Here is a 22,774-nt window from a genome sequence, read left to right as displayed (position 1 = left end):
CGAACCAAACGAGTTTTCTAATTCTTCTATTAGTTTTTTCATCTCATCTCTTGCGGTTTTGAAAGACTCGTCTATATTTGATGTAATGTAGCATAACCTACTTGACGTTGAACGTAGAGCAGCGAACCTTGCCATCTGCATCACTTCTAGAGACACATTCATGTCAACATAACTGGGTGCAGAAGCCTTCGCATCATTAGTCCACCTACTTTGAATCAAAGTCCCATGCAAATATGTGTAATCCAAGTGCTTCAAAATGTGAAGTTGATGGCGACACGGAAGTCCAACGGTCTCGAATTTTTTGCAGGAGCAAATTAGAGTTTTCGTAGGAGAATCAAAACTAATTTCAAATTTCCTATTTTTTTCTGCGTACTTTGACAAAATATAATGTTGACATTCATCTGATAAGGACTTAATCTCTGCCTCAATCCGGTACAATGTCTCCCGTATAAGTTCATCTTGGAATGCACGAAAAGATTCACGGGTAAAAATCGCAGCGGCATGGCTTTCAAGGTCGACCAGTTTTGTTATCTGGAAGGGATTCGTATGGGAACTTAAGTAATCCGCTTTCAACTCATTCATACGCATTCTACTAATTCCATCTTCAATTGCACGAACAACATCTAAATATGTCTTCTTGTGTTTTAGTGCAATCGCTAGTGAAGCATTCATAGACTCACACCTTTGTGTTGAGCGAATATTGGCAAAGAAATGACCGGATAGGTATGCTTGTGCCCATAAGTGTCGTGTATTTCCCTTCTCAATCACCCATGGATGCTTTTGGACGTTGAATTCTGAAACAACCGAACGCCATTGAATATCAAATTCCTCGGTTGTCCACCAGGAAGCCATGCATTTTGAGAATGTTGCTGTAAACTTTGGATCACCAATGTTAGCTTGTGCATTGCGAGAAAGATGCCAAGAACATAATATGTGCTTAGCATAAGGGATAACAGATCTGATAGCCCTCTGCATTGCCCTATCCCCATCGGTGACAACTGAAATAGGTGATTTATTCATCATGGCTTCTAAAAAATTCTGTAGCACCCACTCGAAAGATTGAGACGTCTCGTCAGCGATTATGGCAGTGGCAAACACAATTGTGTTATGGTGATGATTGACACCGACAATAGGCATAATTGGTCGACCATACAAATAATCTTTGTACGTTATGTCGAATGCAATTACATCACCGAAGCATGTGTAATCCGATCTCGATGTAGAATCCGACCAAATAAGATTATACAATGCCCCCGATTCGTCTACCGAGTATGTCATAAAAAACCCGGGATCATCATGTTTTTTATAATCAAAGTAGGCAATAAGCGCATTCACATCCCCATCGACGATTTCCTTTGCTTTACCTCTTTGAAGTGCATTGTAGAGGTCTTTATGTGTAAATCCAACATTATGATAGCCCCCTGCCTGCTGCGTTAAATAGTTCATTACTTGTGACGTGCCAACACCGACCTCTTTCAATGTTGTTGCCTCATCGATATCAGCCTTACTTACAGCTCTATTAGAACACATAAATAGTGTCATAGCAGGTGTGCACAATGCATGATTATGTTTCTAATCAGACTTACTTATAACCCACTGATTGTTTGTATTTTTTGCTGTAACTAAGACTCTAGCCTTACATCCTATTCTTGTGACTGGCGTATGAGCACGTTGACGATCAAAAGTATTGACTTTTGATCCTCGAAACCCTACTTTGGAACAACAAAATTCTTGTGTCTTCACATTCATTTCCACGTTAAGCCGTGTTGTTCCCTTACATGCACTAAACCCATGTTCCTGTGCGAATCCCTTCTAAAAGTACCAAGCTTGATCACATGAACAGAAGAGCTGACCAACCAATCTGTCAGATTCATCAACATTATGTACTTCATGGCATTCCTCGGTTGGCTTAACATTGTCTACATCAGTATGATCAATGGCAAAAATTTTGTTGTGCAAGTTCAGTGGTCCCGGAGTTGATGGAGATGTAAGCAAAGGTTCATTTTGAACATGTTTCAGTCGTGCTGCTTTCAATAGGATGTGGTATTGGTAATGGTAGTTAAAGAGTGGGTACAACATTAAATTCGCAGTACATATTTAGGTATGTACAATAACTACCTAAATATGTGTCAATACATTTTCTACCTAAACATATTGTTAAATTTAAATTCTAAATAATATTTTATAAAATATCAAAACAATCAAATAATTTTTTGTGTAAATGAAATTATTAAATTAATATTGTTGGTGGAAAACATGAAATACTATTAAAAAAATTGAAACATAAATTACATAACTTTAAAAAAAGTATGGATCATTTTTATAAAAAGTATGGACATTTTCAACATATCAGATAAATTTTACCTTTTTTAAAAGAGAAGAAGTTATAGCGCCAATAAAGTGTTGATACTTTATAAAAATGTATCGATCCATAACAATATAACAGGTAAAAATATGACAAAACCGGTCTCGAAATGACAAAACAGGTAAAGCGCTACCGGTTATGTTGAAAGTGTCGATAATTTATTATACGTATCGGCACTTTTGGAATTTAAAAGAGAAGAGTTATAGCGCCAATAAAGTGTAGATACTTTATAAAAATGTATCGATCCATAACAATATAACATGTAAAAATATGACAAAACTAGTCTCAAAATGACAAAACAGGTAAAGCGCTTCCAGTTATGTTGAAAGTGTCGATAATTTATTATAAGTATCGACTTTTGGAATTAATAAGAGAAGAAGTTATAGCGCCAATAACGTGTCGATACTTTATAAAAATGTATCGATCCATAACAATATAACATGTAAAAATATGACAAAACCGATCTCGAAATGACAAAACAGGTAAAGCGTTACCGGTTATGTTGAAAGTGTCGATAATTTATTATAAGTATCGACACTTTTGGAATTTAAAAGAGAAGAAGTTATAGCGCCAATAAAGTGTCGATATTTTATAAAAATGTATCGATCCATAACAATATAACATGTAAAAATATGACAAAACCGGTCTCGAAATGACAAAATAGGTAAAGCGCTACCGGATATGTTGAAAGGGTCGATAATTTATTATAAGTATCGACACTTTTGGAATTTAAAAGAGAATAAGTTATAGTGCCAATAAAGTGTCGATACTTTATAAAAATGTATCGATCCATAACAATATAACAGGTAAAAATATGACAAAACCGGTCTCGAAATGAAAAAACAGGTAAAGCGCTACCGGTTATGTTGAAAGTGTCGATAATTTATTATACGTATCGACACTTTTGGAATTTAAAAGAGAAGAAGTTATAGCGCCAATAAAGTGTCGATACTTTATAAAAATGTATCGATCCATAACAATATAACAGGTAAAAATATGACAAAACCGGTCTCGAAATGACAAAACAGGTAAAGCGCTACCGGATATGTTGAAAGTGTCGATAATTTATTATAAGTATCGACACTTTTGAAATTAATAAGAGAAGAAGTTATAGCGCCAATAAAGTGTCGATACTTTATAAAAATGTATCGATCCATAATAATATAACATGTAAAAATATGATAAAACCTGTCTATAAATGACAAAAGGTGAACGCATATAGTGTCGATACATTTATAAAAAGTATCGATCCAAAAAATATCGAAACCGATAATTATAATGTAATAGGTAAATTTGCAATGTTACCGGTATAAATATATCGATTTACTTATAAAATAGGTCAATATAAGTGCTACCTATTACATTATATAAGCGCTACCTAATATGTTATTGTACTTGATAATATTTCCGGTTAAATACCTATTTTATTATATAAGCACTATCTATTACATTATATAAGCGTTACCTAATATGTTATTGTACTTGATAATATTTCCGGTTAAATAATATAACATAACCGATCTAAATTTTAACCGGTCACTTATTTAACCGATCACGTCGTATATTAGCCGTTTTTTAAGCGCCGCACAGCAGAACTACCCGAAATATGGAATGTTAAAAAGGATTTTTTTTTTACCATTTTCGTTTGTATCCCTACGAACGACTTAAAAAACCCAGATGAATATGTAACAGGGGGCATCCACACATTAAAAGTAAGTAATACAAACATCACATGTTTTTAAAAGGTATATTTTCGCCTGAGATTCTTGAGATTTTTGTAGAGTTTTCCTATATTCGGACGAAAATAAAGTAAATAATAGGAAGAGGGGTTAATTCGCTACTTTGCTTTGTTCGAGTCTTTGTCGGAGTAGAGAGGTCCTTTTCGAGTCACAAGAGTGGAAACGCGAACCCTCGAGGTTAGGTTTTGGATAAGAGTTGGATGATTTGTCAAAGATAAGCCACGAACTATAGAACTAAAGTAGAAACTTTTCTAAATGTAACTTTTGTAAATGTAAGTCAAGAGAATATGATTCTTTGTTCTTGTAAGAAGTGTAATAACATTAATTGGTACATTCGTGAAATTGTCTATGATCATGTACTTGTTTTTGGCTTTGTTCGATGCTATAAAAAATATGGATATTCCATATCATTCGACTTATCCTCCTAATTCTCTTCATCTATTTGTTAGAGAAGATGACATGAAAAATTGTTAGGATTTGTGAAGCTCAAATTAACAATCGAGAATGTGTCAAGAGGGAGTGAATTGACTTTTTATTGTAGGGAGTAAGGAGATTTAAAGGATAAGAAAAATTATGCACAAGCATTTATAGTGGTTCATCCCTCAATGAAGTCCACGTCCACTACCTAAACTCCTCACCTAGGATTTTTCAAATCCACTAATTTATTCTTTCTTTTTCAAGGATAAAGAGATAACTTTTACAAACTCCTTAGCTTTTCAAATGCTTAGCTAGAGCCAAAACCCTTTTACAAAAGGAAAAGAAAGTAAACAAAGAAACCTCTTAAAGGTAGGTGTTTACAAAATTAGAGCTCACAAAAACACAACTATTTACAAGAGAAAGAAAATAAAGAGTGAAAAACGTTTCTCTTGTGTTTGAATGCTTGGATAGGTGTTCTAACCCTTCTTCAAATGCCTTAAACTTGTATTTATATGTTGGAATGTGTTTGTGGTCGTTTCTAGCCATTGGGATATTTTTTTTTTTGCAAAATAAAACTACCTAGGACAGGGAGTATCGGTAATCCTTTAATGAGTACCGATACTTCTTTTAATATTTTTAAATAAAACTAACTGTTACTAGTCGTTGGACCTAACGATATCGATACTAAGCTAATGGTATCGATACTACTATGTAAAGTAGTATCGATACACCTTTAGGTATTGATATCTATTTTGCATTCTGGAATTTGAGCAAGCTGGTAGTATTGATACTACCTACAGAGTATCGATGCTTCTCTTACCTTTAGTATCAATACCACGTAAACAGTATCGGTACTGTTCATGCAATATCTATACTCTAGAACAGTATCAGTACTTCGTACCTAGAAAAACATTTTTGTGCTCAAATTTAATGGATTTTGGATTATTTTTGAAAATTTTGAATAAATTCAATTTAAGTCCAAAAATATTTTGCTTTAATTTGTTATATCAAAACATTATAAAACATGGTTCGACAAATATATGTTGAGAGATGCATTTAATATGCACAATTATCATCAATCTGTTTAGAGGTTTCACTATTCAATTTTAACCGAATTAACTGACCAACATAATTAGTTCGGTTAATTCGATCGGCCACTGAATTAGTTCGATAGGGGAACGATTATTACTTTTTTCAATATTCAGTTAAAAGTTAATTCGGTTCGAAGTCGATTAATTAACCGAAATTATTAAAATTAACCGAAATTATAAAATATTATATATATTATAAACTTATTTTAAGCTCAAACCCATTAAAATTAATACCCAAATACTTTTTTAATCACACTAGACTCGTTAAATTATCAATACCTAATTAATTTTTAACTCGAATAAAAAATATACATGTATTATGTTTAAATTAATCTAATTATAAAAAAATATAAAATAATTTGGTTAATTCGATTAACCGACTGAAATAATCGAACTTTGTTTGGTTCAGTTAATATTTTAAAAAAAATAGGTTAGGTTAATTTGGTTAATGGTAATTCGGTTCGGTCGGTGACTGAATTAACCAAGTTGGTAATAAGTAGATGTGACGAAGAGCCAAATGGAGAAGCGACAAAGTTTTACAAGTTGCTTAATGAAGTGAATGAACAACTTTATGAGGGATCAAAATATTCAAATCTCTCATTTTACATTCGTTTTTCCAGTTAAAATTCTTGGGTTGGTGGACTAGTAACTCTTTTACACAATTATTAGAGTTTCTGAGAGAGAGAGAATTCTTTTGCAAAAATCCCTCAATCATGCAGAGATATGAAGAAAATGATAAATGATTTGGGCCTTTGTTATGAGAAAATTCATAGTTGTCCAAATGGCTGCATGTTGTATCGATGTTATCAAAAAAATTATGAGTCTTGTCATATATACGAAAAATCTTGATGTATGAATGGGAGGTTGAAAATGTGAGTAAGGACAAAGTTGAAGCACGGTCAAGAAAGAAGTTAGTAAAGATTATGTGACATTTTCCTCTAATACCTAGAGTTCAAATATTTTTCATGCCTTTAAAAACTGCGAGTTTATGAGGTGGCATCATGATGGACGGACCGATAATGAATTATTAAGGCATCTTACGGGATTGTTTAGCTTGGAAATTCATTTGACCAAAAAAAAATTCAAGTTTTGCAAGAGATCCATGAAATGTCAGACTCGATCTTATATTTAAGGGGTATAATCCTTTTAAAATCATGAGTACTTCATACATTACTTGGCCTATTCTGCTTGTTCCCTACAATTTGCCTCTGTGGATTTTCATGAAACAATCATCATTTATCTTGTCAATGATGATCCTTTGTGAGAAAGGTTTTTGAAATGATATTGACATTTATATGAAGCCTCTTATTGAAGAGTTAAAACAATTATAGGTGGGCGGCGAAATATATGATGTGTTGAAGAAAAAGAACTTTAACTTACGTACAACTTTGTTATGAATTATTGATGATTTCCCTACTTATGCAAATCTATCTGGTTAGAGTACCAAAGGCCATTATGCTTATGCTTGTTGTGTTGCGTAGATATGTTCAAAGTGATAGTATAGTGTGGGGGGAATTCTCTTACATGAGACATCATGGTGATTAGGTGAAAACGATAGATTTAGATATAAAAAAAACATGTTTGATGGTACTGAAAAATTTAGAAAAGCTCATAAATAAACAATTGGGTTTGATATTTTTTTTTAATGTTGAAACATATCAAGTTCACTTATGGAAAGATGAATCAACCATCAAACACATGATGTTGAACAACATAGTCATGATGAGTCTGATGAAGAGGATGATTCAAATGAGGCGTATTTGTAGAAAAAGAGAAGTATTTTCTTTAAGTTACGTTCTTGGAAGGATCAAATTTTGAGACATAATCTTGATGTTATGCACATTGAGAATAATGTTTGTGAGAGTATTATCGGGATCATTCTCAATGTCGATAGTATATATAAAGATAATATAATTATTATTATCGATTGATTAAATAATTTAATCATAATTTTTGACATGCAATGTATTTTATCTTAATTTATATTTTTATAAATTTTAATATAAGTTTTATTCAAGTCACGGATTCAAAGCATACTCAGGGTGGACACGTGCTTACCTCGAAATCCGAATTAGTTTATATTAGTTGTCCATTTTATTACATGTGCCCACCCATGAATCTTATATATGCCCACCCCATACGAAAAATTTAAATAATTAATGTGTGTGTCCACTTTAAAAATATTTATGAATCCGTTTTTAGGTTTTTCTTTTTCCAGTCTTTGACTTTGTTTTCTGCATTTGGTAATGTTTTGCTTTGGAGCTTCTAATTTCTTGTTCTTGATCTGTTGTTATTTTCTTATGTTGAATCGTGTTTTTTTTTTTTTTGGCATATCTGAAATTTCTTTCCTGTGAATCTATGGATTTATTTGCAACATATATTCAATATGTGATTGCTTTTACGCCGTTTCTTTCCTCTTTGAGCCAAACCATTTTAAGTTTGTAATTGGAAATGTCGGATGAGTTTTGGGAAGACAGTGCGGAATCAGATATTTGTATATATTTGACTTTTTCTTTTCTTTTTGACTATTCAAATATTGTGAAATTGGATCATATTTGAATTCAGAAATTCTAGTTGCTAACTGCAGTGGACTTGGTAGCGAAGGAGGATATTGACACTCAAATATTCGTTAGCCGAATTTACTTTTGTTATGGATCTGAATATTCAAATTCATTATCTGCTTTACGTTTTTATAACCTTTTTGTACTCATTGAACGACTTGAATATCCTGCAGTTGATTTAATTGATTTATATTCGGATAATAAAAGGATTTATGATTGAATTCTTAAGTTATTTGACTTCAGACCAATCTATGGTATTGTCAGACATGAGTTTCAGTTGCCTAGCATTTTGTTACTGGGTACTGATGTTATTGCTTATGCTTCAGATTGTAAAAGATGGCTGCTGGTGAGGATATTCAGCCCCTTGTCTGCGACAATGGAACGGGAATGGTTAAGGTACCATGCTGGATTCCTTATCATTAATAACTTTAGTTTAGTATTGTTTTGAGAGTTATTTCAATGACGATATTTGAGATTGTTTCTTAAGCTGGATTTGCTGGGGATGATGCTCCGAGGGAAGTATTTCCTAGCATTGTCGGTCGTCCGCGCCATACTGAAGTCATGGTTGGAATGGGGCAGAAAGATGCCTATGTTGGCGACGAGGCTCAATCCAAGCGTGGCATTTTAACTATAAAGTACCCAATCGAGCACGACATTGTCAATAATTGGGATGACATGGAAAAAATTTGGCATCATACGTTTTACAATGAACTTCGTGTTGCACCGGAGGAGCATCCGGTTCTCCTCAGTGAAGCTCCTCTTAACCCAAAGGTTAACCGTGAGAAGATGACCCAAATTATGTTTGAAACCTTCAATGCTCCTGCTATGTATGTTGCTATTCAAGCTGTTCTTTCCCTGTATGCTAGTGGTCGCACAACTGGTAAGCCATCTGTTTCATCTAAAATATGATCTGTTTCGATTTGTCTCAGAATGTTTTGTGTAACTTGTTTTGGGATCTCATGGAAAGGTTGCTCACTAGGAAGCTTTGATAATGTACCTTGTTTGACGATTAAAGTTTGGGAGAAATGAAAATTTGAAAATAGAATATGATTTATAAGAAGATTTTGTGTTTGACATAGGCAAAGACACTACAGCAAAAATAGTTTTTAGCGGCGGATGTACCGGCGTTTTACTGCAAACGCCGGTAATTGTTTACATATAGCGGCATTTTTTAACAAAGGCCGCAAAATACTATACTTTAGTGTCGTTTGTATAAAAACGCCGCTAAAGAATCGTAATGTAGTGGCGTTTTTATACAAACGCCGCTATAAACTAGTATTTTAGTGGCGTTTTTATACAAACGCTGCTATAGACACGTACTTTTGTGGCGTTTTAATACCAAACGATGCTATAGACTCATACTTTAGTGGCATTTTTACACAAATGCCGCTATAGACACGTACTTTTGTGGCGTTTTAATACCAAACGCCGCTATAGACACGTACTTTGTGGTGTTTTAATACCAAACGCCGCTATAGATTCGTACTTTAGTTGCGTTTTTACACAAACGCCGCTATAGACACGTACTTTTGTGGCATTTTAATAATAAACGCCGCTATAGACTCGTACTTTAGTGGCGTTTTAATACCAAACGCCGCAATTGTCATATAACCTAGTGGCGTTTACGTAAAAAACGTTGCTACTGAAAACTACTTTAACATATCGAAACAAAACCCTAATTTCATAGATTCAGTCTGGGCATCGAAATATATCTCCCCTCCCTTTTATCTCTTCGCATCCACTCTCATCCTTTGATCCTTCGATCTCCATTGTTCGATCCATCTTCCCCTTACATTCAACCCAGATATCTCCATTCTTTTCATTCCCCTCTTTCATTGCTTTTAGACATCTCTCTCTTCCATTTCTCTCTGCAGGCACAAGGCGCAACAATGGCTTCCAAATTTCTGTAGCTCTATGGTAAAATTCGGCTTTTAAATTCCTTCAGAAACCGTTTATTTCGTATTTCTTGAGTTTATTTACTTCTGGTTTTGATAGTCTACGATTTACTTCTGGGATCTGTTGCCGCGTTTTATGTGCTCATGGTGCCCTACACTAAAGTTGAAGAAAGCTTCAACATTCAGGTAATCTTCTTTATTTGATTTCTTTCCGTTGAATTATTTTTTTTCTTCATTTTCTCTAGTAAAATCTCATTATTATTTTTTGATTAAGGCTATGCATGATATTCTTTATCATCGGCATCGTTTAGATAACGTAAGTTTACCTTCTCCATATCTTCTTTTCTTTATTTCTCACTTTAAAACTATGCTTTCTCTGTAATATCTCTTAATTTTGTGTTCGTTTTATGTTTGTTTTGATTCTGATATCAGTATGATCATTTGGAGTTTCCAGGTGTTGTTCCTCGCACTTTTATCGGTAAGCTTTGTTGTTGGTAAGAATGAGTGAGTTTAAGAAAATTTGCGTTTAAAACTACTTTGAATCAGCCGCTCTGATAAACTTGGACATCATTGTATGATGCTTATTTTTTTTTCTCTCAGGGGCATTGCTTGTGTCAATTTTTGCATCTCCAATTGTATTAGCAGTGCAACTGCTGAAGTTGCCAAAGATTTATAGTCTTATAATTGGTTAGTCATCTGAATACTCTTAGCTGATAGATCTTTGTTTGTTAATTCTAACTGAACTTTGTAATTCCTTATAATTCTTTTAAGACATGCTATGTCAAGGATGCCAATCACAGGATCAGCTAGCAGAAGAAAAAGGGAACATATTTTTGTTTTCATTCAATGAGATATATGTGTATGTTTAAAATTTCTATCGAATCTGCATTGTTCAGTCGAAAGAATCGTGTTTTTTTCTGTTCTTAGGGTTGTTTTGGTGATTTCTCGATTAAATTGTGTTCTTCATTATAGCTCTTTCATTCGTTACTTTTTAACATAAAAAAGACTAAAAGAGAGCTAAATTTGTGGAGAAAGGAGAGATACAACGAGGGGAAGTTTCAAATTTGTGGATAAAAGAGTTAAATTTGATGTTGTTAATGGGAAACTTCCGGTGGATAAAATGCACGCCATCTGTTCGATGAAATGGGCTTCTTACGGAGGTTGTATTCCAGCGATTTTGGGAGCTTTGGATAGTGTTAAGGATTTGGACAAGGCATTAAAGCCATGGGCTGACAAGTTAAGTAATAAAGAAAGGAGTATAATTTTGAAGGAGCAATCAAGTTGGGAAAGGGCTTTAGAGATTTTTGAGTGGTTCAAGAGGAAACAATGTTATGAGTTAAATGTAATTCATTATAACATTATGTTTAGAATTCTCGGTAAAGCTCATAAATGGGGATATGTTGAGAGGCTATGGAATGAGATGAGCTTTAGAGGGATTGAGCCGATTAATTCTACTTATGGTACTCTGATTGATGTTTATGGTAAAGGTGGGATGAAGCAACAAGCTCTTTGTTGGCTTGGCAAGCTGAACAAGCAAGGGGTGGAGCCCGATGAGGTAACTATAGGGATCATCGTGCAGTTGTATAAGAAAGCTGGCGAGTTTCGAAAAGCCGAGGAATTTTTCAAGAAATGGTCATTGAATGGATCTTTGAGGCATGATGGAAGTGAAACATCTGGTGCTGTGGGAAGTGATTCGCATTTGAGCTCATATACCTATAATACTTTAATAGATACATATGGTAAGGCAGGGCAGGTTCGAGAGGCTTCAGACACATTTGAACTCATGCTTTGAGAAGGGATTGTTCCGACTACTGTTACTTTTAATACCATGATTCACATTTGCATTAACCATGGACGGTTGAATGAAGTAGCTTCACTGATGAAGAAGATGGAGGAGTTAAAATGCCTTCCCGACACGAGGACTTATAATATTCTCATATCCCTTCATACTAAGTACGATGATATAAAGATGGCAGCAGACTACTTTGCAAAGATGAAGGAGGCCTGCCTTGAACCGGATCCTGTGAGTTACCGCACCCTCTTGTATGCACACTCGATAAGGCAAATGGTTAGTGAAGCGGAAGACCTCATACACGATATGGATGAAAGACATCTTGAAATCGATCAATATACACAATCTGCTCTGACCAGAATGTACATAGAAGCTGGGATGCTGGAGAAATCGTGGTTATGGTTCAGGAGGTTCCACCTTGCAGGGAATATGAGTTCAGAGGGCTACTCTGTCAACATTGATGCCTTTGGGGAGAGGGAACATGTTTCCGAAGCTGAAAATATTTTTCTCTGTTGCCAAGAAAGGAAAAGTCTTACTGTCCTTGAGTTTAATGTAATGATCAAAGCTGACGGGATAGCGAAGAGCTACGATAAAGCATGTTGGCTATTTGATAGCATGCAGTGTCACGGTGTAGTTCCGGATAAATGCGGTTATAGTTCTCTTATACAGATTTTAGCTAGCGCATATTTACCACACGTAGCGAAATGCTACCTGAAGAAGATGCAGGAAGCCGGACTTGTGAGTGATTGCATTCCATAATGTGCTGTGATCTCAGGCTTTGTGAAATCAGGAGAATTGGGAATGACTGAAGGACTATACAACGAGATGATTCAATCGGTAAGCTTTGTTGCTTGTAAGAATGAGTGAGTTTAAGAAAATTTGCGTTTAAAACTACTTTGAATCAGCCGTTCTAATAAACTTGGACATCGTTGTATGATGCTTATTTTTTTTTCTCTCAGGGGCATTGCTTGTGTCAATTTTCGCATCTCCAATTGTATTAGCAGTGCAATTGCTGAAGTTGCCAAAGATTTATAGTCTTATAATTGGTTAGTCATCTGAATACTCTTAGCTGATAGATCTTTGTTTGTTAATTCTAACTGAACTTTGTAATTCCTTATAATTCTTTTAAGACATGCTATGTCAAGGATGCCAATCACAGGATCATCTAGCAGAAGAAAAAGGGAACATATTTTTGTTTTCATTCAATGAGATATTTGTGTATGTTTAAAATTTCTATCGAATCTGCATTGTTCAGTCGAAAGAATCGTGTTTTTCTTCTGCTCTTAGGGTTATTTTGGTGATTTCTCGATTAAACTGTCTTCTTCATTATAGCTCTTTCATTCGTTACTTTTTAACATAAAAAAGACTAAAAGAGAGCGTTATTATTAATTAAATCATATGTGTATATAGTTCAAACCCTATTAAATTTACTAACATAGATATTATAATGTATATCTTTGCAAGCAAGAAATTGAATTCAATATTTAGGTTCATTTAATCGAAACTTTGATGAGTGCAAAGATGCGGTCGAATAGTATAATAATGAAGTATGAAATTTCGTGAGTTTGAAGGGAAGACCTATACTTGGGAATAACCCATCATGAGAACCTTGATCACACACGTTTGCTTTCTTTCTAACCTTTCCTTTTTCTGGAGTTTTAGAGCTTTTTTCTGGGTACTATTGATTTAAAATATGTTTGGTCCGATAATCTGTTAGAAGTTATCATGAAATTCAAGCTTGGATGTTTCTGGACAATTATTAAGATCTATCTCTATATTTTGCTTATCATCATGAAGGTTGCCCATGCCATAGAGTTGTTGACTGCTGGGACTGACCATGCAGAAATGTGTTGTTAACTTTTTTAACGTAAGATATAATGGATTTTCATATAAACTGATGATTTATTTGGATATGAAACTAGAGATCGGGTTTGCATTGCCATGGATGGGGCCTTTTCAAGTGGCATGCCAATTGGAGTAAGACCTCATGAAGCAAAATATCTCTGCAAGAAATGACAGGACGATACTAGCTCTGCATCATTGTTTTCCCATATAAACTGGATTTATCTCTTTGAATTTAAGCGCCTCATTGTGACGAAGAGTTTTGAAGAATGTGTAAGATTAGAAACAAAATATCTTAGATATTATTGTTTATTATAGTTAATAATGTTGAACTACATTATATTTTACGTTAATGTAAACTTTGATTTATTATTATGGATTTCATTTTTCTTGTTATGGATTTTAAGTTTGTTGTTATGGATGTCAAGTTTATTGGAAAATGCTACAGGTTAAATTTGGGTAATAAAAGAGTAGAAAACAACATTTGACAAATTAGTTTTAATTTGCAAAATCAATTTCTTTTAGCTATAGAGAGGTAATTAGCGGCGTTTGTATCTTAAAACGCCGCTATATACCAGATTTTTTGCGGTGTTTGTGGGAAAAACGCCGCTAAATATCAAGACCTATTACGGCGTTTGTGGACAAAACGCCGCTAAATATCAACACCTATTGCGGCGTTTGTGGAAAAAACGCCGCTAAATCTCAACACCTATTGCGGCGTTTGTTGGGAAAACGCCGCTAAATCTCAACACCTATTGCGGCGTTTGTTGGAAAAAGCCACCAAATATCAACACCTATTGCGACGTTTGTTGGACAAACACCGCTATATATCGTTACCTATTGCGGCATTTTTTGTTACCAAACGCCGCGAACTTTAGCGACGCTATTTGCAGCGGCACTTTTTGCGGCGTTTGTCATAGCGTCGCATGTGTTTGTTGCGGCGCTTAAAAACGCCGCTATAGGTATAAAAAAACGCCGCAAATGTACAGTTTTGCTGTAGTGAGAAGACTTTTTCATACATCATATTGCAATGTAATTATATAGTTATGCTTGGCTGGCTGTACTTAATAGGGTAATGCAGAGTTATGTGTGAGATATATTTTTGTTTGGTGCAGGTATTGTGCTTGATTCTGGAGATGGTGTTAACCACACGGTCCCTATTTACGAGGGATATGCTCTTCCACATACCATTTTGCGTCTCAATCTTGCCGGCCGTGACCTCACTGATGCCCTGATGAAGATTTTAACCGAGCGAGGTTACTCATTCACCACTACAGCCGAACGGGAAATCGTGAGGGACTTGAAAGAAAAGTTAGGTTACATTTCCCTTGTCTATGAGAAAGAGCTAGAAACCGCCAAGACCAGTTCTGTTGAGAAAAGTTATGAGTTGCCTGATGGTTAGGTGATCACCATCGGTTCCAAGCAATTCCGATGTCCGAAAGTCCTTTTCCAGTCATCCATGATCGGTATGGAAACTGCTGGAATCCATGAAACAACTTACAACTCCATAATGATGTCGATATCAGAAAGGAATTATATGACAACATCGTGCATAGTGGTGGCACCACCATGTTCACTGGGATTAGCGATAAAATGAGCAAAGAGATCACAGCACTCGCTCCTAGCAGCATGAAGATTAAAGTGGTTGCACCAACTGAGAGGAAGTAGTGTGTGTGGATTGGTGATTCCATATTAGCATCCTTCAGCACTTTCCAACAGGTAAGTTCATGTCATTCATATACCTTTTCAAAATCGTATCGAAGCACTTTATGAGCAATTCTCTAACACGGGATTTACTTTTCCGTGTAATCGTAGATGTGGATTGCTAAAGCTGAATATGATGAATCTGACTGATACATGCATCACAAGGCTCACATTAAAGGAAAAAGTAATAACTCTTACAAATGACCCACTCATCCAACCCTTGGAAAAGAAGACCAGAACAGCCGCAGACTTGAGAGGACATTTTGAATGGGATTAATACGAGATTTTGTAAATATTACGAATTTTTAATATTTTTATTGATTATTTGTAATATAATTTAATATAGTATGATGCATTATATTTTAGGATTAGATTTATTATTTTATTAGGAATTAAAGTTGGGTTAAAACATTATTCTTAATTTATTATTATTTTATTAGTAATTAGAGTTAAGACATGTTTAATTTGTTATTATTTTATTCATTAGTTATTTAGGACCTTTAGAACTAATCCCCTATATAAAGGAGACTTCATTTAACTTTGTGAAATAGATTTCTTTGATTAATAATACAACGAGAGTTCATTTTTGCAAGTGTTGATTGTTTTGTACCTTCGAAGCTTCTTCTTCTATAGTTCTTTCAAGTCCTTGTAAGGGAGATTAATCTTCACAGTCCAATTTGCCTTTTCATCACGACTAGGAGAGTTGGTTAGAGCCATATTATTGAGCTTGCCTTTTCATTGCGACTAGGAGGGTTCGATAAGGGAGATCTTTTGATTTCTTGACTATCATACTCACCATCATCATTTTTACTGTTCACCTTCATAGGGGAGATCTTTTGATTTCTTGGTTATCATATTTTATTCTCAATTTCTTTATCTTTTTTTACCTTGTTCTAATCTTGCTTCTTACCTTGTTTCCAGTACTTAAAAAGAAACTCTGAAAGACCCTAGTTGTTGCTGCCACCTTCCCCTATTCATCCCCCTTTGTTCTTCATCGAGTCTAGAGCTTTCTAGGTTTGATTCCTCAACAAGAGCAATGTTCATTAATCTGCCACCACTTCTCTATCAATAGGTATCAAATTTTGGTTGATTCTTTGAAAGAATCAAGCAATCTTGCTTGTTCTTGCACAGAAAACCGCCAAGGTACCCCCAACGGAGCTAGTTTGTAAAAGATTTATCGTTTCAGGTTCTTTTTGTTTAATTTTAATTTAGATTCAAATCCTTCTCGTTAGTCTTCTTTTTTTTCATTAAAAAAAGACCGAAAAATTTTAAAAAAAAAAAGCCAAAAATTGCAAACGAAAATGTTTAGGGTTGATTTCTCTATATCTCATATTCATCCTAAGAGTAATCTCCAATCCAAAATTTACATCAATCGGAGTTCATTAGATCCTTCAAACACATCGTTCAATTTTCATTGGCAGATTCAGTCTAGAATCTTGTCGAATTTCTTGAAAATTCTAAAGAAGGAATTTCGTGATGAATATTTCCAGATTGAAACCATATATATTAAAGATCATTCAAAAAAAGAATCGAATTTTTGAGATCAATAACACCTTCGAACAAAGCGATTAAGAAAAACAGACTTTTTGAGGACTCACTTTTCAACAGAGTCTACTGGATACTATTGAAGATATTTGATTCTGAGAATTTACAGGTGATTTCTACACACATTGAACGACATTTAAGAATTTTTCCAGAATTTGTGGACACCGTTAACCCCCTAAAAAGTTGCTCAAGTTGACCCATCGTTTTCTAGGTTTCTGGTTTGATTTTTTTTTACTCTTAGTGCTTTAGGTTCTTTTGTTTTCCCTTTTATTGTTCTTTTACATTATCTAACACATTATCTTCCTTGTGTTAGTAGGACTAAAGAGTTTTCATAATTCTTCCTTCTTTGCATTCTCGTTCTCTTGGAGTCTAACCCTTGTTTGGCCTCTTAGAGCTTTTAGGTTTTCTTATCGCCTATGCTAGTAGTCAAACTCCTATATGACTATGGAAGAATACTAGGTAAAGTGAGTTTTAAAGAGTAAAATATGGAATTATTTACCTCTCATTGTGTTACTTTCTTGGAGTGGCTTGTGAGGTTTCTTGCTTTGTTGAATTTTCTTTCTTTTATTTTTATTTTACTTTAAATGTTTCGTTGAGTGTTGTGATTTTCAAGATGTTTGAACCATGACAATTTTTCAGACCTAATTGTATGGTTATACGTTGGTCTTTAAGCACTGAAGATATGGAAGAAGATGATATTCAAAGAACAAACTTATTCCATTCCCGATGTTTGATACAAGGTAAACCTTACTCCATAATCATTGATAATGGAAGTTGTGCAAACATGGTGACTAGCTACTTGGTAGATGCACTCAACCTACCTTGTCAACAACATCCAAAACCATATTGTCCGTAATGGATTAATAAAGAGTTCGAGATGAAAGTCACCAAATAATGCCTAGTCAAGCTATAGATGGGCAAGTATTGTGACAAAATTTGATGTGATGTGATTCCAATGCAAGCTTCTCACATCCTTCTGGGAAGACCATGGCAATACAACAATGATGTTACCTACTATGGTAAGCCAAACTAATACACTTTAAACCTAGAAGGTAAGACTTACACTCTCAGGCCAATTCCACCAAAAGAAATCCTAAAAGATCAAATGAGAATTTGTGTGGGGGTAGGTAAAGCAAAAAAAAAAGATGAGAAAAAGGCAAAAGCAAAAGAGGTCACTAGTTACAAAAGCTAAAAGAATAATGACCCATGGGAGGTAAGTGAACCTAATTGTGAGAATAAAAGAGTGACTCAAAATCTATGTGTGAGCACAAAATAATTGAGATAGAACCTTCTTTACAAATAACCTTGCATTCTTGTTCTCTTTAGGGAAATAATTGTCTCAATTTTCTAACTTTAACAACGATTTGCCTAGTGTGTTTTCATCTTTTTTATAGGATTCTCGAGAAGTGTTAGGTGATCCACCTGATGGATTACCACCAAAAAGAGGAAAACAACAGCAAACCAATCTAATTCAAGGTCCATCATACCTCATCAAACATACAATCTCGAAGAAACCAAAGAGTTAGATTTGTTACAAAAAGGCTACATCCAGGAAAGCCTTAGCCGTGACGCCATATTAATGACGAAACATGATTTGAACAAGTCCATAGGTAAGTATGTTGCACTACAAGAAAATATACCTTTAATGACACACGAACGATGACACGCGCTAATTTATGACTTGCAAAACATGTGTGTCATAAAAAAATGTCATGTTTCTTAAAATCTTAACAATTTATGACTTACAATAATGTGTGTCATATTTAATAGTCATAATCCAAAAAATTTAGCAAAACACGGAGTACACTTTTCATTGTGTGTCATCTCTAAATGTCTTCTTTTAATTTTCCCCCCATAATTTTCATCTTCACTTCTTTTCGGTCTCTTTTTCCAATATGTTTCCCTCTCTCCTGTACCCTTTCAAACTCTTCAACTACCAGCAAAAAATGACCCTCCCTTCCGTATTATCATTCTCTCGTAGCCCTTTCTCTTCTCTTCTCTTCTCATTTTTCTTCAAAATTAGTTTCCCTTGTTTCGTTTCGTTTCTGGGGGGTTCTGTTTAGCAATGGCAAAGGCTAATGTCGAGAAGGTGAAGCGGCTAAGAGCTTGGGTTCAAAACTACGATTGGGGAAGATGTGGGACGGAGGCACAGGTGGCGAGGCTTTTGGCTTTGAATTCTGGGTCTGAGATTAAGCCTGAAAGGCCATATGCTGAGTTTTGGATGGGAACCCATGACTCAGGGCCAAGTTTTATGGCTGATGGCAATGGAGAAGGTAGGAATTTGGGTTTAAAAGATTGGATTTTGAAGAATTCGAATATGCTTGGTCACAAGGTTTTGAAAAAATGGGGGTCTGATCTTTCTTTTCTGTTCAAGGTTTGTTCTTTTCTTTTACACGTATTTCTCTACTTTCTTTTTGGGGATTTCTTTTTTTTTCTCATTTCCTTTGATTACTAGAAAATTGAATTTTGATTTTTGTGTGCATGTGTTTGGAATTGGGTTAATAAGTTTTATTTTTCATTTTAATGGTAATGGCCAGAACTTTTGTTTCAATATTCATGGAAATTTAATTCTCACTATTCATCTAAAATTTCCATTTTTACCATTTTTTTGATGTCCATTATTATTTCCCCCTCTGCTTTTTTTGGTATTTAGAACTTTTGACAGTATAAACAAGAGTATCTTTCAAGAAACAGATGTTGCAGCATCGTACAAAGAAATACGCCGACGAGATCCGTATGGTCACCATCACCTCTCCTTTATTTTTTCTTTGTCACTTAAATGTTCCATTTCTTGATCTATGCTATTCTTTGGTGCATGGAGTAGGTCATTCTCTTTGTCAGAATTTGTGGCAGAAGTTCAAGAAGCAATTAGACCGGTTCTTAATGCATATATAAAAGTAAGGGGTTTCTTTGGCTTATATTCTAGTGTTCTATATTTTCAAATAAAAAGTGTCTCGGGTACTGGCTGCCTCTATAATATATATAAATTTATACGCACAGGGAGATGTTGAAACTTTGAAGAAGTATTGTAGTCCTGAAGTTATTGATAGGTGCAAAGCTGAACATACTGCTTATCAGAGCCATGGTATATTTTTCGATAACAAGGTAAGACTGACTATTCTATGTAATGTAACGTTGTAAGCCCTATCATATGGTACATGATAAGATGTATCAAGTTTTCTGCTGTTTATTATAACAAAAATCGGTAAGAAAGCATATACCTTTAATAACCAAGTTTGGTTATAGATGATCATGGCCTTAAATACGTCATCTTACGGATTGCAGTTGAGATTATTGGGTTGTAAATGTCATGTTGAGTTATATTCTTGATATGGAATGGTGTTACTAATTTCACCTACTTTTGCTACAGATTCTACATATATCTGACGTAGAAGTTAGAGAGACCAAAATGATGGGGACATCCCCCATTATCATAGTGGCAGTACGATCTTCTTGTTCTTTTGATTCAATTTCTTTATTGAATTAAGCCTTTTTAAGGTTTTTGAAACTGATGTTGGTGGCCTTTGTACTTTCAATGTTCACAGTTTCAAACACAACAGATCCACTGCATACGAGATAGATAGGGTAAAATAACTTTTGGTATTTAGCAATTTTATAGAGTTTCTGCATGCTGAGGAATATAATATTTTAATTGTGAAAAAAAGATAAATATACGAGTGTATTGCTTAGCCTTTTTTTTCCTGTACTACTTATTTTCTGTTGTTTCCAAATAATGTCTGAAATATCTTTAGGATTGTTGCAGGTTGCCAAAATTTGTTTTGTATTAGTTGATGGATGCTTCTTGTTTGTACTTACCATTTTCTTTGATTCTGCCAACTATTGTAATATATATGAAGCAAGTATTTTAGTTGTTCTGCACTTGTTTATAGTGGTGTTATCAAATGGTTAAGATTCATATCCACTTTCTTACTCTACATAGCTTAACCATTAGATTAACAAATTTTTCATCATCACTCATTCCCATCCTTGTACCAGACTTTGCCTAAGTGTTGTACGGAATAAATTTTTCCAGAGCTTTCGGCATCCTTCAGTGGGATTCAATCTAGTTGATTCCTTTCAAGGGTGTTTTGAAGCTTGGGTTGTGTGTTATAGTGCAATATATAATATAATCTTTTACTTTGTAACATGCCCTAACTTGATTCCAACTGTTGTGCCCAAAAAAATATTAAATGATGGTACATTGTATACTCTTGTATGATTTTTGGAAAGTTCTAGATCTGAGATCATGCATTTGCTTTAGCCTGTAATGTGTTGTGGCCCTTTCCTTTCAAATGATGTAATTCGATGTTCTAGTCACCCCACTCAGTCTTTCAACTTGCAAAAATAACTTGAAGTAGTTGGAGTTACTCAGAAAAAAGGCATATATGTTTTTTCAAAAAATAAGTCTATTGCCACTCTTACAATTATGGGGTCAAAGTTATTTTTAATCAAAACAACTGTTCTGAAATTTGGTTCAGAGCTTTTTGTATTTGCATGTCTCAGTCTATATGCTCATCTCTCTCATTTTTAGGAGAGCATGGAAAATGAAACGAATGGCAGTCTCTTTTTATTGCTTGCTTATTTCCATTGGCATTTGTTGATATTTTTTTCTTCCCTCTCAACCTTGATGCTTTTAAACCCTATAGACAACTATTGTTAAAGATGGTAGCTAAATTTAGGTGCACTAATGACTTCTAAACTTTTGCAGACAGCATCTAAAACAAAGTTGAAGGTTGAACTAGTCTTTGGTTGATCAAACTTTTGTCCTCCCAAATTGCACAAGTCAGAGTTTGTAGTTCGGGTATGACTGGTTTTACCTTTCATTGTTGGTGCTTTCCCCCTAGTCTAATTCATTTAGTTCATCAGTTGTGTTGATATTTGATTCTCAAGGATATTGTGTGGTCCCTTTGTTTCCAGCACAAGAAGTGGGAAAAACATTAGGCACCGACCTGGGCATAACTGAGACATATAACCTTAGTTTCTGTTGTACTTTAGTAAATGTTTTGTGCAGCAATTACATTTTTGCTGATTGCACTGCTTGCTCATATGTACTACGTATATCACAACCCCCCGCGCTTTCTTTAGTTTTTTTTCTGTTGGTATGCTATAGTCTGAACTATAATTGTAGGTTAGAAATTTGCATTAGAGACCTCAGCAGCCCTCCTCTCCTTTCCCCTGAATATTCTTGATGATTCCATGTAAGAGTAGTAGTTAAAAACATTATGTTGTTGAATTTGATATGAGGTAGCTTTTCAGTTTTCTCTACATATCAGTGTGACATTTCTTTTTTGTGCTTTGTTTGCACTAATATTGCCACGCCATCTTCATGGTAAGTTGGGATTGTAGATGTTTGATATAGGACCGATTTTAACATTTCATATGGTGATGTGTTCTGTAAATTGCTTATATGATATGGAGCTTATTATGTACTGGCTGTGCAAAATTTTGACATCTTTGTTTTACTTTTCTTACCATTTGTTGATATTGGTTTTACATATTCTAAGCATCCTCATTTTTTTTTTGTCAATACAGGTTTAACAACACTGCCTATTTGCATATATATGTGGCTTTTATCCAGATGCTCAAAGCTCTAAGTATGTGGAAACAAAGTGCATTATTGTATATATATAATGGTTATATGTTCTTTTTCAATGTCGTATTTTCTTTGTTTTCTTTGACTAATCGTTTATTGTAAACTATTTGTAGTGTGAATATATTGTATACAAATGTATTGCTTATATATAATATGATATATATATTTAGTATTACGAGGCATTAAATGTGATTTAGTTTGATTATTTGTCAATCTACAATATATATAAA

At 34.4% G+C, this 22,774-nt stretch overlaps 1 protein-coding gene, 1 long non-coding RNA gene and 1 pseudogene across 2 annotated transcripts; all 3 read left to right on the top strand.

The window, feature by feature from the left end:
• The first annotated feature begins 8,493 nt into the window (after positions 1 to 8,493).
• On the top strand, positions 8,494 to 15,370 carry LOC120125974 (annotated as a pseudogene).
• Positions 10,170 to 10,804, top strand: LOC120125975. The gene is made up of 4 exons (XR_005516416.1): positions 10,170 to 10,254; positions 10,343 to 10,384; positions 10,501 to 10,546; positions 10,669 to 10,804. It is a non-coding gene; the product is annotated as an uncharacterized LOC120125975 (long non-coding RNA).
• Positions 15,371 to 19,016: 3,646 nt separating the features above from the next.
• On the top strand, positions 19,017 to 20,546 carry LOC120126183 (mitochondrial import inner membrane translocase subunit TIM44-2-like). The gene is made up of 6 exons (XM_039144451.1): positions 19,017 to 19,325; positions 19,617 to 19,690; positions 19,776 to 19,848; positions 19,952 to 20,056; positions 20,322 to 20,393; positions 20,497 to 20,546. The coding sequence occupies exons 1-6, from the start codon at positions 19,017 to 19,019 to the stop codon at positions 20,533 to 20,535; spliced, it is 672 nt and encodes a 223-aa protein (XP_039000382.1). The 3' UTR covers positions 20,536 to 20,546.
• The last annotated feature ends 2,228 nt before the right edge of the window (positions 20,547 to 22,774 follow it).

Source organism: Hibiscus syriacus, unplaced genomic scaffold (genome assembly GCF_006381635.1).
Source record: "Hibiscus syriacus cultivar Baekdansim isolate YM2019G1 unplaced genomic scaffold, ASM638163v2 tig00110450_pilon, whole genome shotgun sequence".
Classification (NCBI taxonomy): Eukaryota; Viridiplantae; Streptophyta; class Magnoliopsida; order Malvales; family Malvaceae; genus Hibiscus; species Hibiscus syriacus.
This window is presented reverse-complemented; position numbering and strand designations above follow the sequence as displayed.